At 40.4% G+C, this 18,599-nt stretch overlaps 1 protein-coding gene across 1 annotated transcript in view; it reads left to right on the top strand.

Annotated features, from left to right (window-relative positions):
* The first annotated feature begins 1,561 nt into the window (after positions 1–1,561).
* Positions 1,562–18,599, top strand: part of lmtk2 (lemur tyrosine kinase 2) — a 32,032-nt gene continuing 14,994 nt past the window's right edge. Inside the window, 7 exon segments of the mRNA XM_036148115.1 lie at positions 1,562–2,097; positions 9,716–9,849; positions 10,036–10,189; positions 10,377–10,453; positions 10,916–11,034; positions 12,376–12,463; positions 17,057–17,187. Of these exon segments, the coding sequence (XP_036004008.1) occupies positions 1,992–2,097; positions 9,716–9,849; positions 10,036–10,189; positions 10,377–10,453; positions 10,916–11,034; positions 12,376–12,463; positions 17,057–17,187 (809 nt within the window). The 5' untranslated portion in view covers positions 1,562–1,991.

Here is an 18,599-nt window from a genome sequence, read left to right as displayed (position 1 = left end):
AAGGAAGGAGGTAGGAAAAGGAGTCTGTATACTCCCTCCCATGACTAGTTTTCCCTAGGAACCCAGCAATGTCCCTTACTGGCGCTAAGAAGCCTACCCACAATCCTTATATATCATGTCCTTTGCGTGACATGACATATAAGCACAGGCCCCTGACGGAAATCAATGAAAACGTCCAGGGAGAAGAGAGCGTGCTTTGTAGTTAATTTTTGGCTTGCATCATCCATGTGCGTATCCGTCAAGTAATGACGCCGGAGTTAAAGGCTGTTCAAATTCGGCAGAGCAGTCCGTAGCTCCTTTCCTTCCAGTGATAGAGTTCTTATTGTTGACACCATGAAAAGTCAAGGAGCAGGAGCTAGAAGCTAATATTAAGGGTATTGGAATGGAGCCGGAGTCTTCGGTCTGCGGCTTCTTCAGAGCTTCTGTAAGACAGACCGCTACATGAGTTCCTTCCTTCCCACAGCCGTCAGCATCTATAACAGCTATTTGAAAAACTAATATGTGTTACAACAACATTTAATTCACCTTTGGAATTTAAGACATCTTTTTGAAACGATTATTATTAAATCATTATTGTCTTTAGAACAGATTCTCCCACCTGAGCTGTGGATCTCTGCAGCTCCTCAAGAGATACTGTGGGTCTCTTGGTTGGTTTCTGCTCATTGCTCTCCATAGGTTTGGTAGGTTTATTTGTGTCATCCTTTACCCTTATTAGAGAAGGCTTGAACAGTGTTCTGTGGGATTTCCAAAACGTGTTGTTTTATGTGATTCTGCCTTTAACTTTGCCAGCATTAAACATCAAACCCATGTGGTGTGTTCTTTCATCTTTATTATTCCGTTTTTTCTTACTTCTAGTTAATAAAACTCTGAGGTATTCAGCAGCAGTATTTATGCAGAATTAAAATGAAACACAAACGGGCTGTGTAAATTATTTGGCCTTTAATTAATTGCACTGGATTTTATGAAGGGGTTTCAGAGTAATGAGGATTAAATTTAATTGTAAAGCATGTTTTTTTTTTGTTTTTTTTTTTTTTTGGTAACATATGATTTTCTTTCCATTTCACAATCACTTGCTACTCTGTGTTGTGCAAATCAGTGCATGTTGGAGTTCATAAATACACAATAAGGTAAACATAAAGTTAAGAAGCTAATTTTATTGAAAACATTAGGAGGGTTATCAGATAAATTATTATATTTTATAACAACATGTGTTTTAGAAAAAAATCTGAATATGAATTCAGGTGATAAATAGTAAAGTAGATTGAAAACAACACAGCCCTCATCTGCCTACCAGTCATTTTTGAGTCAGTAAATAAAACCAGATATGTATTTATGGTTGGTCGTAAATCCAGAAATAAACATTTTATGCAGGTGCGCCGTCTACCATTGCGTGACTCTCGCGTCAGCCGACTGACCGGGAGTAAAAGGCTTTCCTCCGCTTTGATACAAATCACTGAATTCGCTTCATGGATGAGAAAACTCTACGCTGATTGGCTATGCGAGCACGACGTGACTGCATTCTCCGCTGTGATTGGTCCATGTGACTGTCAGTCACGCGGACCTGTACGCCCTTATTCCGTGATGTACAGGAACATGGCGCTTTGGTGGAGAGGTGTTTCATGATACCAAGGGGCTGTTGTTTGTATTTTTTTTTTAAATATTATGTTTATTTAAATACATATGGACATATTTATCAAATATGACAGCTCGTGAACGGTGGTCGCTGTTTTTGGTCTCTATGGACAACGGGACGCTCCATGTCGGAGTTGCGTTAGCTGTCGTCAGCTGAAACTCCTAGCCTCGACATGCTACCTCAGGCTAGTTAGCCCGGCGAATAGCAACTGGGTAAAACAGCCCTAAAATATGCGCCTACGTGATGCTTACACTGACAGTAAATTTGTAATCAATGTTTATCCCACGTTATTTGGCATCATATCGGCCGTTTATTTAGGATAGTTTCCATTAGCTAACATCTCGTTGGCTAAACTTGGATGATGGAGAGACGCCATGGATTTGTGTTGTTGCTGGCTACCTGGATTTTCCTGTCTGGATGTTGGTTCTCTGAAGCTGTCCCTCTTCGGGAAACTCGCAAAGCAGGTAAGGCACCCGAAGGCAAGTTGATCAACACTTAAGTGGTCGATTGTTCCCATTAATTGTGTATTTATACGCAAACATCACTGGTCAGCTAGCATTTACTGGAATGGGAATCTGCTGCTACTAAGCAGCTTGAACGCTAACGCCAGCATAACTGCGTTTCCTGTTGATTTTTGTGAAGATTGTTCGGCTTGTGTGTGGGTAATGGTTTGCTAGCGAGTTTAAACGAGAAGCCGGTTGAGTCACTGTCTCAATAAACCCGTGAATATTTAAGCAATGTCACGGAAAGAGCAGCACAAGCCAGTGAAAGTCACGACCCTGCTAATCGTCAACCTGACAGGCTAATCATAAACAAACTCCCTGAATCTGAAGCCAAGGGTGGGGAAAGTCCTTTACTATCCTTATACTTTACCTCTGCTTCCTATTTAACAGCAGATCACTTTATTATGAGATCATTTCTTAGTAGATCTGGCTGTAGATTCTGTCATGTACAGAGATGTCAGCTATATGCATGTGGAGTTCTAAAGTTTTATAAGCATGAAAGTTCACGTAAAAGGACATTAAATGACACCAAAACCATTTGTGTTGGTAAATATTTGAGACAGCTACATTGTCTTAGAATGTGGAGCTATTGGTGTCTCTTTATTTACACTGAAATCAGTTTAAAGTTTGTGACTTAAAATGCCTTGATTTAATTTAGTTTATTTTTTTCTATAGCTATTATTCCTTTTGAGCGGTTAGTTAACTTCACTTGTAATAGTGATTTTATTAGTATGATAACATTATAAGTGGAGAGTAAGCTTATACTATTTTCACCACCACCACAAAAGCAGCAGAGAAAATTCTTCCTTGACACAAAAATGCATCCTGCTTGCATTATTTTACTAATGAAACAATATTATATTAAAATCAATTAAATATTGTTAAAACATTATTACTGTACACATCCTGAAAGTAGACATGCATCACTTCCCCCTTTTAGATCAAACCTAGACCCTTTTTGGGGTAAATGAAGCATTGTGTTGATGCAATAAACCAGCTAGGGCTGGGCGATATAACCTAAGAGCAACATCCCGAATATATTGAGCAGTTCACCTCAATAACGATAAATGGACGATAACACTAACACTCTTCTTCTCATCTTAAGAGAAGTCAAACAACGTTTTGTCAACTCAAACTTTACAGATGAGCCCTACAGTGTTGTTAACAGGTACAATAAAAAGGTAATAGATAAGGGATTATATTCTGGTTATGGTTTGCTTTAAATTTATGTAAAACAAAACAAAACAAAAACACAATAGAAGCTGCAACCTACAACTACAAATAAAAAGCTATTTTTGAGGGTAAAGCGCAGGTGGTAGGTATAATCAACTACTAATCGATGGTGGCAGAATTGGCAGCCGGTGGTACTAATGTCCCCACTCTCAGTGAGATTGGAGCAGCCTTTGCAGATGGTTTGCTCCGTAAAATGTTATCCTGTTTTCAGTTTCCATAAGAAGTGGCACAAATGTAAACCTTGCTTACTAGCTGTCACGTTTACAAACCTGTCTATATCTTAATCACGGTTTGAGTGTTGTTATCCTTCCACCATGGCCCTTGCCTTCAAATTTCATTAGGACTCTGAGAATCACAGCAAGCTGATATGGATGACTTTAGCGCTCAAATTAAATTTATACGCTCAAAACATCAGTTTCATCAAACCATGTTTATCATCGCTTCTTTGTCAGTTTAGCAATTAAGTAGATTACCAGTGTAGTTTGGATGTACGTTGCCTTCGTATGTGATGAGTGGCGCTCATTTAACCATAACTTTATCTTTTGGTAATATTTCCAGACAGCTATATTCATCCTTCATTTACGCAATAACAACTTGGGAACTGGCGTTTCACAGCAACATGTGAGGGAGGTGCAGCATTTTTAATTTTTTTTTTCTGTTATACAGCTGGAGAAAACTTTGGCTATTTCGGCGCTTCCTTGTATTTTATCAAACCATATAGAAATAGGATGAAAAAAAATAATTTTATGGCGGTACTTTTAAAAGGACAGTGCTTATATGGAATGGGAGGAAAAAAAACCATGTAATTCATTAACAGCTTTTCCTGCTGCAGCCGTACGAGAACGGTTCAGCTGATTAATGGTAGATTCAGTATGAAGATATAACCCCGCCACTGTGACTGTGGGGGGCTTTGCTGTACAGCTGAATGATGGCGCAAACCAAGCATACCGTGACAGCAACACGGTTATTTTCAAGGGTGCAGGAGTGGAATAGTCCACGATCGCTTCGTCCCGATTGGACTGAGCTTACATTTTACGTGCTGAGGTGAAAATCAAAGGTAGAAAGGCCCGCATAGAAACGGCTAAACACAGCTTCAGCAAAGGTCAGTAATGGCGTCAAAATAAAGGAAAGTCATTCTTTGTTGACGTTTGACTTTCAAACTAAGTGGGTATACACATCATATGAATCAAAATTCTCTCCCATACAGCTGTGTTTGAGTAGATTCTAACTGAGAAGGTTCTGGAAGTTAAAAACGTAACATTTCTTAAAAAAAATTCCTAAATTTAGACCATAAGTACCTAAAATGAAGTCTAAGAATATGTGTGTTTAGTATTTAATACAACATTAAATCATCTCCTGTTTTGGAAAACGGCTAAATCCCCCCAAATTATGTCAGAGTTAGAATTTTTGTTGACCTAACTGTTTAACTGGGTTTATTGCAGAGTTAAGTTGATGATTGCCTACCAGCATGACAAAACTGTCTCAAGACCTGAGAGGATAATCTCTTTAATGTTTACAGCACTGGCATATTTTACCTACATCACCATTCTTTTCACGGGTGAGATCGTGTGACTGTTATTAAATAGTTTTTATGAAGGTCATTTTTTTTGTTCGTTTAGATCCTGACACTCTTGTTCAGATTATCTTCAATTTAAAATAGCCTTACACCTTTAAATATTAAGTAATAAGTATATTCATATATGTCTTAAAGAATAAATCAAATGGATTGATAATCGTAGATTTAAAAAAATAAAGATTTTTGACTATATTTGAAATCCAATAAGTTTAATTTCAGTGTTTTAATGTGACGATGTTAAAGGGCTGATCTATGTTGTGTAACCACTGCAGTCTCTAATCTTATCAGCTCCTTTCAATCATCAGCAACAGTGTTGTTTGCTCAGTTATGATGGAGCATTACAGGAAAGTAATGTTGCTGCATGGCTCAACTTTTTATGGTTTTATCACCCGCAACCTTTCCCTTGCCACTCCTGTTTGGGCTACATTAACCAGTGCATAAATAAAAGGTACAAGTCCTTTTAATTCTTCGTGGTCACAGTTTGAATTTAGCTGAAGAACATGGATATGGGCACACTTAAATAGACCTAGAGCAGTATTGGCTAAGTTGGTCATTACTGACATGCTTGTTTATTATACGTAAGTTAAAAGTACAGTTTTACATTTTTGGGCCTTTTTTTTGTGGCGTAAGGCCAGATCATGCTGGCTTGTTTCACCCTGGGGAACATTGACTGTAACCCTAACCTGTCCAGTTATTCTGCTGCTTGTTCACCAGTCAGTCAGGGAGGCTCGTTACGGCGAGGGAGTCCATCCGGCTGCTCCCTTGGTCACAGATCGCCACAGCCAGTGATCGCGACTCACGCACACACACACACTTGGCAGGGCTTTTACACCAGATGCCGTTCCTGACGCAACCGGGATTCGAATCCAGGTCCCCCGTATCAAAGGCTCGACTTATCCTGCTGCACCGTGGCGGGCCTAGGGAGGCGTCCTACAGTACAGGCCTGTTTATCAGTTATGTCGCTGCCAGGGATAAAGCGTTGTTTTTGTATGGCACGGAGTAAAATCCATGGTGACGTTGCCAAGTGCCTGCCAAGCGTCCGTCATTCAATTTATTTATTTTGAACAACTGAAGCAGAAAACCTATTCGTAAAAAGCAATGTTGTTTGTGAATATTTATTGAAAAAGGAACAATGCCATGGGCTAACTCTGATGACTGGGCTTTGCTTTTGGTAGATGGAGATGATCACAGACAGACAAGTCCTGAACCAGCCAGACAGTGCGGTGTTCTCTTCACTGCAGACATCCTTTTATTTGTTGTCCCCCCCCCCCCCCCACCCCCCACACACAACTGTCCAAAAAACAAAAGTGTAAAAAAATGGGTCAGCTTCTCCTCTGTGAGTATGACTACTGAAATATGCAGTGCGGCTGAAATAAGACATGGCATAGAAGAACATCCTAGTCTGTTTACGAAATCTGCCAAGTCATAAGAGGAACCCATGACTCAAATGAAACCTAAACGAGGAGGACTGGTCCCATGCTGTGCCCAGGCTGCTGTTGGCTCTGTCTGACTGCTGCCGGAGCATCTCTGGGGGTCCCGAACTTCCTTGTTGCTACGCCGGAAGACAACAAAAGCTTCCTACAATTAAGGCCATTTTTCCACAAGGTTGTTTTGAACGTGATTCTTAGTCATTCAAACCGTTTATAAAATTCAGTTTACTCCCATCCACCAGTCGCCCCGTGGCATTTTGCAGTCTTGCTCAACAGATTGAGTTTTAAGTAAAATCCCATAATTCCTTTGCTTATTAGAACAAGGGTCTTTAGCTTGCCTGTAACATTTTTGAGTCCAGTAAACATTATGAAATGTCCCTGCAATGGGACACGATAGATAGATAGATAGATAGATAGATAGATAGATAGATAGATAGATAGATAGATAGATACTGTAGATAGATACTGTAGATAGATAGATACTGTAGATAGATAGATAGATACTGTAGATAGATAGATAGATAGATACTGTAGATAGATAGATAGATAGATACTGTAGGTAAGTAGATTGATACTGTAGATTGATACTGTAGATAGATACTGTAGATAGATAGATACTGTAGATAGATAGATATATAGATACTGTAGATAGATAGATAGATAGCTACTGTAGGTAAGTAGATAGATACTGTAGATAAATAAATAGATAGATTCTGTAGATAGATACTGTAGATAAATAAATAGATAGATACTGTAGAATCTACAGTATCTATCTATCTACAGTGTAGATAGATAGATACTGTAGATAAATAGCTAGATAGATAGATACTGTAGATAAATAGATAGATAGATACTGTAGATAGATAGATAGATACTGTAGATAGATAGATAGATAGATATATACTGTTGATAGATAGATAGATAGATACTGTTGATAGATAGATAGATAGATAGATAGATAGATACTGTAGATAGATAGATAGATACTGTAGATAGATAGATAGATACTGTAGATAGATAGATACTGTAGATAGATAGATACTGTAGATAGATAGAAAGATTGCTGTATTTCATCATGTTTGTTTATGTTCATGATGATTACAGCTTCCAGGTAATGAAAACCCCAAATTCAGTTTCTAAGAACATTAAATATTACCCCTGACCAATTAAAAAAAGATTTATGAAGCCGAAATATTGTAATACAGCCATGTTACAACTTTCACAGTCAGGGGGATGGACTGCTGAGCCGATGGTTGTCGTTGACAGCCTGCACAAACAGGACAAGCCACTAAAGGTCATTAGTAAAGCAGCTGGCTTTCAGAGTTCTGTATTCAAGCATATTAATAGAAAGGTCAGTGGAGGGAAAAACTCCGGCAGACAAAGGGGGCAAAGCCTATTTTGAGAAGTGAATCAAAGCGCTCTCGTTTCATTTATTCGGGGGAGCTTCACAAGTCGGGACCGGCTGGAGTCAGAGGTCTCTTTCAGATCATAGCTGCACATTAAACACACAACCCACTCATTTGGGCTCACCTCCTCCTTTCTCATCGTATAAGTTGTTTGGTTGAGATCACAGGCCCTGCGTCTTACTCGGCACGCTTCATGATTGCGGAGCTGGAGGCGTGGTTCGCAGCTCGCCATCCACCCGAGCAATGGACAAGATGGGCCGCAGTCTTAACTGTTGACCTATTTAAACTTTAATTCTTATCAATAATTCACCTCAGACGGTTTCCCTCTAGCGCTCTTTGACACAGACACAAACCTTACCTTCATTTACAGTCGGGTTGGACACGAATCTGTGATTTATGATGGAGAAAAAATGAACAAAGACTATTTGGAAAACAGAAATAAGGACTAATAAATCTGTTGTCTGATTTATCTGTGCCCTCCATTGCCATAGGAAAATAACATTCACCGATTTAAAAAGTTACTAGTGTTAAAATATGGGAAATATAGACACCTCTACAGTAGGGCTGCACAATTAATCACATTTTCAATATAATCGTGATTTAAAAAAAACATAATTTCCAAATTGCAGCGGTCTGCAATTTTTGGCTATGTAACAATTAATGAATCAGACGTGTCCATTAGGTGTTGGTAAAATGTTTAAAGTGTGTTTGCCTCCACATGGAAGGGAAGACAGTTGCAGCGGTGAGATAATCTAATTTTATTACTTGTTTTAGAGTTTATATAATCATACATAGCATTAAGTACAGGTCAATCAGTTTAATACATAGACTTGCTTGTTGGTTGCACTTTATGTTCAACAAGGATTGATGTCCAAATCAATTAAAAGCTGTTCTCTTGAATACTATTCTGATTAATAAAAACATTCAAAGTTCTTGTTTTAAATAGTACTGGTATACAAACCTCTTTATCTAGAGGCCGTTTTTGTTGCTTGTGGTTAATGCAGAGAAAAGTCAATATTAAGATAACAAATCGCAATTAGATTATTTTCCAAAATCGTTCAGCCCCACTCTACAGTGGACGCAAGTTTGAATAGATTTCACGTTTTTATTTGTAAAATAAGCTGGAGATCCGTGCATCAGGTTCCTCCAATTGGCTACTTTGTGTTGATTTGTGACAAAAAAACCCCCCCAAAAAAACAATACAATACATTATGTTCAGCACACAATATGCACATTACATACTGCTGGCATCTTGATCTGATTTCCTTTCCATCACAATATGTGTGTTTTGTTGCATTTGTTTGTGTCCTCACCGTGTGTATATAAATTATGCTTGAAATGTCTCGTAGCAGCTGTGCGGAGCTGGAAGGCTGTAGTTTGCGATGTGGGCTGGCTTCCGTCCGGAGGCTGAGAAGTGCAGTGGGTGGGCTGAAAGGCTGTTGTTAAACCTGCCACTCGGATTGCTGGGCCGGCAGCATCCTCGCTCCAGAAAGCCCACACCTGCTGTCACCGCTGCTGCACCATCACTTACTAATGGGCCCGCCGAAAAAAAAAACCCGACCACCGTCCCCCTGAATGCTTCCGAACCACAGGCCGAGTGGTCGGCACTGGGGGGGCTTGACAATTCTTGTCACGTCTGCCGATGTTGGACACCTGGAAAAAACGTCCAAGCACAAAGCATTGCAGTGTTTTTTTTTTTGTTTTTTTACCTGTTAAGGGATGGCAGGTTGGTGGAGGCAAGCTGCGGCATTTTCATTGTAGGAGTGTTATAGTCTATTTTTGTTTGGGTTAAATGAACCTTTGTTGTGGGTGGATTTAGAAGAACGCGTCTGTCGGGTTCTCTCTTCTCTTTTCTGTTTTGTTTCGACCCTTTTCTCTTTTTTTTTTTTTTTTTGTATAGAAGTCACAAGATGTCTCTTTTTTTGTCATTTCAGATGCGCGTGCCGGGGACATGTTGGCCGGGTCTCTCCACCTGCCCTTGATGGCGTCGTTAATCGTGCTGGTGGCACTGGTGGTGGTCCTGGTGAACTGTGTGACCTGCTGCAAGGAAAGAGAGATCAACTTCAAGGTGAGCGGGGGTGGCTGGAAAGTTGTCAGAGCAGCACAGCTTCTCCTGCTCCAGTGCAGAGGTGTTATGACTTAGACGGCTGGGGATTTAACTCATTGTTTGGTTTATGCATTTAGTTTCAGTTGCAAACAATGCTGACTGTGCTGTTGTGTTGCATTGCAAAACTTCTTATTTTTGTTGATGCAGGAGTTCGAGGACCACTTTGATGACGAGATCGACTTCACTCCGCCGGCGGAGGACACGCCTTCTATGCAGTCTCCAGCTGAGGTTTACACCCTCGCTGTGTCCCCTGTGCCGCTGCCGGGACCCCCGCACCTGCAGCCTCTGGCCAGCATCACGGGTACCGACACGCAGTTCGTTAATTAGTTCAACTCGAAAACGAAAGCACCGATAAAGCAGGCCGAAATTCTTACTAAAGCCTCGTCAAACCTCTGGAAAACATTAGGTTTACGTTTAGGTTTTTACATGAGAGATTTCAAATAGTCGGGGAAGTCCTGATTTCATTTGGTTTATGTTTGGTGTTCCAGAAACGTTGAGCGGTTTCAAAGTAGGACGGCACAGTTTGAGCTACATCCAGGAGATTGGCAACGGCTGGTTTGGGCAGGTAAGACGTCTTTTTGATCTCAACCTGATGCTGTTTATTTATTTATTTTTTTGACAGGCATACTATTTGTTTATGCTATTTTGTGATTAATGGATGTAGCTGAAAGGGACTTTGACTAGTTAATCAAGGGACGAGGGAGTGTTGGCCTAGCTATTAGAGCGGGGTGCCTGCATCCTGGAAAGGATGCGACCGGTTCGAATCCCACAGTCCCTCACTCTGGGTCCCTGAGCAAGACCCTCAGGCCCAGAAAACTCCCCGGACACGGCACACTGACAGCCCGCTGCTTTCTTATAGGGGTGGGTCAAATGCTGGGGGCAAATTTTATGGAAATGTACATCGCAGTGACAAATACAGATCATGTTTTTTTTGTTAATAAATAAAAGTCATTCAGATGTTCTCAGATCAGGCTTAACCAGTTCAGAATACCCCCTAATTATTTAGCTTGTGTTTATTTTATTTCAGGTCCTGTTGAGTGAAATATACACAGACCCTGGTGGAGCCAGGGTGGTGGTAAAGGAGTTGAAAGCAAATGCCAGCGCCAAGGAGCAGAATGAGTTTCTGCAGCAGGGCGATCCATACAGGTAAGTGAACCAAGGAATCCCTCAGAACAGAACAACAGGGATTATTGTGTGTTTTTTTTTTTTTTGGTATTTAGGTCCTTATTTATGTGTATGCTGTCTATGTGAGGCGACCTGCTCAGCTAATGGTCAGTCCTTCTTTACGCAGACCACCATGTTTAAGAGGCCTTAGCAGAACAAAGCTGAAACCCTAACCCTTTAAAACTGTGATGTTTGACACAAAGTGAACTCTAATGAATTTATACAGACAACCACTATTTATGAACTTTAATTAAGAGGTTGATGATACATCGGATGGCTGATATTTTGGGCTGATATTCGTGTCTTTTTTTTTTTTTTTTCTCCCTGTATTTGCATCAGCTGAAATGTGCATCCATTCACCGATCCATGATCTAAAAACCCATTCTTCTCCTTTTCCACACCAAACTAAAGAAGCTGTTTTCTCGCTGTGAGACGCTCATTAAGTGCGAGGAAAGTGCAGCCACAATAGTTGCAATGCAGGTTTTTTCAGCATACCTTTCAAACTGAAGCTAAAGCTGATTGTTAATATCTGATTTAGACTTACGTTTTGAGACCCGCGTAACATTTGTTATCATTGTGTCATTTTTATCACGTAAACGGCGGAAGAAAAGGTAACATCAGCTTCAAGAATCGTCCCTAAAAAAACAGCAGCACATATCACGTATCGGTGAGACGGATGTCTAAATAATCCATCGGTGTTATAAAAAACCTGTGTCGGACAATGTCTTATTTTAATTAAAGATTAATGTCAAATCATCAGTCATATCAAAACGAGAGGAAGAAAGGGAGCTGTGCTGCTCCAACAAATCCCTCCCCCCTCAAAGATCTTCTGTATACTCAAGGTGTGCTTTAATAAAGACTCAACATATTCATTTATGCTGAGTTGGATAATTCCTTAGAAAGTATCGGTGATGCTGCATGGCCCTAAAAACTGATTGAGATTTATTTCACTTGGGATGTTTTGCTGTTAAATTGTGGAACTAGTGTATAAATCAGGAGATCAGACCTTTTAGTTGCAGAAAAACCTGAAACGGCGAGAAATATAAATGGAAGCGGCGATTGTGACCAATGATCATAAATATAAATCTTGACATTGTGATTATGATTGCTTTTTGCATAACTGAGCCCTACTAGACAGACGGTAAACATGTTGAAATGAAGGTGCATAATCACTGTAATATTAACAGCTCCCTCTGCCTTTTTCTTTTACACATTGCATCAGATTTGAGCGCTTCTAAAAATACACAATGTTTTTTTTTTTGTTGAACTGATTCGACATTTAAACCTTGTCGTTTGATTTTCTTTTTCTTTTTTCGTCTTCAGAGTGCTGCAGCATCCCAACATCCTCCAGTGCCTCGGCCAGTGTGTCGAGGCCATTCCCTTCCTGCTTGTGTTTGAGTACTGTGAAATGGTGAGTGAACACAGGCTTTGTTGTTTGAACACTTAAACCAAGTACGAACGCTCAAAAGCAGCTTGGTGATCCGATGCGGATACATATGGTTCTTGCCTATTTTAAATTGATCCAGTCTTTATTTCATGTATTCTTACACATATTTTGTTCTTGCTTTCGTTCAGCGCTTCATAGATTAGTAACGGTGATTCAGTTTTAGTTTTCTCCAGTCAGAGAAGCTTGCATAATGATGCTCTTTACATTCTCTTAAGTGATTTCTGTTTTGGACCACCTGGACTGACAGGCTTAGTATATTAATCCCAAATTAGACCCTCCACCTTCAGAATTGATCGTCTTCACGCTCTGGTCCTCACGGCCGGCGATCTGTTCATGTTTTCCGACTTGGGTCAGGCTGTGTAGTGCACCAACTCGTGGGGAGCTCCCTTTCCCCTCCCCCCTTCTCCAGTCCCCTCCTTCAGCTGGTTACATAGTGACTGTAAGCCCGGGACTTCTCACATTCCCACCTCACCCAGTAAAGCAACAGGCTCCGTTTACACTGGCAGCAGTGTCAGCTCTACCAGTTGCTGTGTTTGTGCATTTTTATGGCCAACCCGCTATGGTCCTTGGCAGCTGTTGAATGGATTCTTAAGAAAGCGAAGCTGCAGCTAAAGAAACCTGCCGTAATTGTTGCGAAACGCGTAGTTTTCCTCTTTTTTTCTTATAAACGTTTTCTTCGGCCGTATAGATGCTTTTGAGATTACCGTCGCATTTGTCAGCTGTGTTAAGAACTCTGCGTAATTTGGGATGATTACCGGACGTGTTGTCTGCAGCTTCCCCATATGCTTCCTTTTATAGGGTCAAATAAAAGCCTTTTTTTTCCAGTTCTGGCGCGCTTCTGCCGTGCTACCCCCTGTCTCTAACCCGGTTGACATGTTCAGCAGTGTCCAGATGAATTTGTCTGGCCAGGGGTTGCGTCATCCTGTCGGGCTGGAGTATTGTCAGCTGCCCACACTTGGCAGACCTACTGGCATTGTGGTCTTTCTCAGCCAGCTCCAGTAATCCCTCTGACAGCACATGGAAATAAGTCAAGGTGAATGACTTGCCACAAGTCATTAGAGGGAGGATGGCGTGATGAAGAGCAGGTCCTGTATGTTGTAGGTGATAATGTGTGAGGGTAGCACAACTGAGTGATGTGAATGCTCGTTAGCCCGCCGTGGATAAAGATTTTTGAGCGCTTCGAGAAGGGAGCGGGACCTGCACAATGCGTATTTCCTTTCTTTGAATTAGCTCAGTTTGCACCTAATGTTTTAAAGCGACACCATCATTATTGAGCAGCAGGAACCGAAGCGCTTTGTATGTATTCGAGTTAGAGGGTGCCTTCTCGCTATCAGTCATCATGGAGATCTCCAGACATGCAATTTGACCCTACAGCTGCGTTGTGAACAAGTTGAATCTCAAAGAAACGAGTCAAGTGTGATGTGTCCCCTCTCAGGCTGTTGATTGATGGTGTTTTTTTTTCTGTTCTGCATCAGCCGTGCTGGGTAACCCTGACTCAAAGCATGAGAACATCAAAACACATCAAGCAACTACTGCTGCTGCCGGGCGCTGCAGAATATCATGTACTGTCACCTGAGTGACGGACCTTCAGTGCGCAGCCAGGAGTCAGGACATTTGACATAAAAGCCTCTCTGTTTCAGGGTGTAGGGCAAACACCATCTGACTTTAGCCCTTAAAACATTTTATATTAGTTGATTTAGTTGATCAAATAATAATAAAGATTAAAGTTAGATTGTTCCTTTTAGAAGAACAATGTTTAAAACATTTTCTTCCTGACTGATAAGTTGCCATTAACTTGGGCAAGAGAGCACAACAAACAATAAAAAAAGGTTTTACAAATTAAAAAGAAGGATTCATTTGTTTTTTTAAAGTGTTCTTTAGTGTCATAAAATTGCAATTAGTGCAGTCAGAACTACATTACTAATAAAGCAATCTGTCTCTGTATTGCTTGGAGAATGTAAATTTTTGCTTTTAACTCTAGGGATTTACAAAACCAACATTTCCAAATCCAGCATTTTTCATTCTAGATAATAAGGATTAGGAAAATAAGGATGACAGAGTTGTAGTGTTTTCTGCCTTCCTGTTATCTGCTGAGCGTTTCATTCACTCAGTTTAAATAAGAACACTGCAAAAAGGGAACTAAAAGTAAGGAAAAATTTCTTGAAATTAGTATATTTTTCTTTGATTTGAAGAGCTAAATAAAACTATTTGCCAATAGAATGAGCATTTTTACCCATAAATTAAGATAATTAGATATCCTGCACTTGAAATAAGATGATGGAGATGAATTGTTCCTATTTTAAGTGCAACAATCTTATTCCATTGGCAAATAGTCTTATTTACCTGCTCCAATCAAGGAAAAATACACTGATTTCAAGAAAATTTCACTCACTTTTAGTTCCCTTTTTGCAGTGAAGCAGATATCCCTCAACGTTAATTCAGAAAATACAGTTTCTTTTCAAGCACCTTCTCACATCGTTGTGCCTCCACTTACTTCCGGTCCCTCAGTAGCAACTTTCAACCTGAAGAACGTTGTTTCCAGACCCTAACGGCGCTTTGGTTTATGCTGTGTCCACAATACCCAGATAACGTTCAGATATTTCAGTATCTGGCAAACCTGTAAGCAGTCAGCGCCTTTCAAGCTGGAAATCCAAAACCAACAGATTTATCAGCGCATCTCTAATTGTTCTGTTGTTCTGTTTCAAAACTGACCTTCTGGGAGGTGATTGCCATTTCCTGCTAGCTTTCATTGGTCCATTAACTTAGGTTGATGCTGTAAATAGGCTTACAGTAGTTGCTGAAATAGCTTCAAGTATCCAAAATAGCATACTAGGCTGCCCCTGACAAAACCTGGAATTCATTTTTACGTTTATTTTTGTAATTTGACGCTGCAGCAAGGAGGGCTAAACTTTAACTTGGTACATTCTTGTTGTTCACTGGCAAGGCATAAAGTCATTTGTTTTGCTCCTCGAGTTTTATTGTTTTCTTTTAACGGCACATTTCCTGGAACACAAACTTAATAACCTTCTCCTCAGCGTTCACAAACAAAGTTGGGCACAGGGCGTCCTTTACATACCGTGGTGGTAGCTGTCCACTTAGGTTTCTCTTACCTCAGCTGGGGTGGGGTGGGGTGGGGGGTGTTATGATTATGCCGTTGATATGTACACATTGCTTCACATTTTTTTATAGATTTTTTTTTTAACTCTTGATTTTTTTTTTCTTGTATTTTAGCTGTAGCTGAGTAGGTACTTTGGAGGACCACCTTTTAAAGCTATTACAGCTGCTAACTTTTGAGTAGGGACAATGGATTGGACCTATGTAGATTACTGTGGATCTCTGCAGCTCCTCCAGAGTCACCCTGACCTTCTCGGCTACTTCTCTGATCTATTTGCTGCTTTCCAGGTGGATGACTATATGTCTGGGTAGATTTATTTGTGCCATACTCTTTCCGTTTTCAAATCATGGCATGAACAGTACTCTGTAATGTGTATAAAGCGTGGGATATTGTTTCATGACCCAACTCTACATTAAACGTTCCAGTACCTTCATCACTAATGTTCTCTAACAAACCTCTGAGGCCTTCATAGAACAGCTGGATTTGTACTTAAATTAAATTACACGCATGTAGACCTCAGATTCCAGTTGGTTTTCATATAAAAACATGATTGCATCCTTTTTTTCACCTATTTAACAGTTCTGTGCTAATTTAGTTACTTTATCACATAATGCACTTTATCAGTGAGGATGAACCATTCAGATGGCAATGCGATAATATGACTGATTAACGGAGCTGGCAAAGAAACGGCTTGTAAACACTCACATCTAGACCCCTAAGAAAAACATTTTGCATGTTTAGCTGCGTCGTACAAAATCAAATCCGGAGTTTCCTTTTAATCAGGTGACTGATTAAAAGGAAACTGACTTGCCCACTTAACAAGACTTTTCATAACAGTCTCAAGAGTTTGGCTGTACAAGAATGCGTGGACAACTTGGCCATCACATTCTGTTATATTTAGTGAATGACAGACACAGATGTGCTATGAAGCTTGCAGCGGAGATCTTGTTGAAAGACAAATTTACTGTGTCTTTGGCATACCGCCCAGAGGTTAACTATTTGTTCCCAGTGCGTGCCGTGATTGACGTCTCACTGCTCCGTTGTCACGCCGTGAAACGGTGAAGTTTCTTCTATCGTTTTTGATCTGCCTGTGTCTGCTTCACTCTATCGATTGTAAATAATTGCCCAGAAGGCACGAGTGCAGGGTATTTCCTTGATCTGACCTCGACGCTCTTATTTATAAATGTCTGTGACACAGCACTCGGGAGCATTGAATTGTGTTACCCTTATTTGGCTGTCTCATGAGAAGTGCTGAAAAGACAAGAACGGGGGGAGTCTGCTGCCCCTTTGTGGCAATATACGCACACTGCATATTGTTAGGATTTCATGCTATGTTTTTTTTTTTTTATTATTATTTATTTACAGAATAAGTCTCGATTTGTTGTTGGTTGTCTTTGAATGGGTTAGCAGCTCTTTATGTTTGTCTTTGCCCGTCTCTGCAGGGGGATTTGCGAAGCTACCTGTCTCAGCAGGATTGGACAGTCAGGAACGCTGAGTTGCTGCAGCTGCAGAGGATGGCGTGCGAAATCGCTGCCGGTGTCACTCACCTTCACAAACACAACTTCCTGCACAGGTAGCACTTCAGAGCTGCAACACTTAATTAAGCTCACACAGTTTTGATCTACTAAGCTAAGCGTTGTGGTTTTTTTTTTTTTTTTTTTTGCGCAGCTGCTGTTTAGGGTAATGCTTACGTGGTCAGGGACAGTAGATGTGCAAACATTGTTTTGTTAGCTTGAATGAAATACAGCTTTTAAATAATAATGTTCTGAATGTTTAATTTTATTTAATAAGTTTTTGATATAAATTAAAAAAATCTAATATTGTCCTAATGATTAGGTATAGCCACTCTGGTTTCTAAACAGATAATGTCACAAGGTATCTAACTGTCATGTGGTAAGTACGCGGTCATTAATGTTGTAAGAAATGGTCATGAAGACGTAGTCGACAGTCAGTTTTACTTGCACGCTGTCCGTCCAACCAGTCTCAGGACTACCGGCGTTCTCCAAAAAAGGTTTGTACAGCGGAGGGGCTGCATTTCGTTTTGAGTTTTACCACAGAGGGGTACAGGGAGACGTTAAGAACTCGGGGCTCGCGGGGTAAGGTGGGGCTAACATAGGAGGCTCAGCTCATCAGCTCTATTTTGCATGCTCAGAATAAGCTTAAAGGGTTCCAATTACACAGCTCCGATGCATTGCCACAGTGTCAGCTGTCCAATGCCAGGAGGATATGATGATTCTGCTCTTTGCATGTAAAGGGATACCCTCATATTGGCCGTTGTGTTTTAATCCTTGTTACAACCCACAGAGAGGTCTACAAGTTTTCCCCTCAGCGTTGACTCGTTTTCATTGGCACTTGTGAAAATGGTTCTTTGACAAGTTTAATTCAAATTGTTTGTAAAAGGTTTAAATCATTACGCAAAGTAAAAAAAAAAAAAAAAGGACACCGTGTACAGCCAGATGAAACTGTATAAGAGGGCAGGGCCCGACGCAGCAGCACAGACACAAAACCCCTGGGGGCAAGTGCTGTGTGGGCTGATGTCCCAGGCTGAAATCTCAGCTTTGCTATGCAAGGGTAAGAATGGAGGTGCAAAAGAGCAAAACTCAATCAGCAGCTTGTCTCTTGAATAAATTTATATTCCGAAAAATTAAAAGGCGCTCTTTTATAAAAAATAAAATAAAATAAATGTATATGGGGTCTTTTTATAAACTCCTTGGTGATTTTTTTTTTTCTGGCACTGCCAAAAACTCTTTGACCTGTAGTCAAAAAATTTCTGAATCAGAATAATTTTTACTGAACAGAAGGCTGCACGATGTCTCCAGCTACTTTTCCCAGCTGCCATTTGAAACTTCAACTTTGACATTTGTCTGCCATCATCCTCGTTTTTTTTTTTTGCAGCTAGTATTGACCTAGTTTGGCTGAAATGATTCCAGGTGAAAGTTTAAATGTGACTGGGCATAAAAAGAAAAACTTCTCTCTTAAGAATAA

Source organism: Fundulus heteroclitus, chromosome 16 (genome assembly GCF_011125445.2).
Source record: "Fundulus heteroclitus isolate FHET01 chromosome 16, MU-UCD_Fhet_4.1, whole genome shotgun sequence".
NCBI lineage: Eukaryota > Metazoa > Chordata > Actinopteri > Cyprinodontiformes > Fundulidae > Fundulus > Fundulus heteroclitus.
This window is presented reverse-complemented; position numbering and strand designations above follow the sequence as displayed.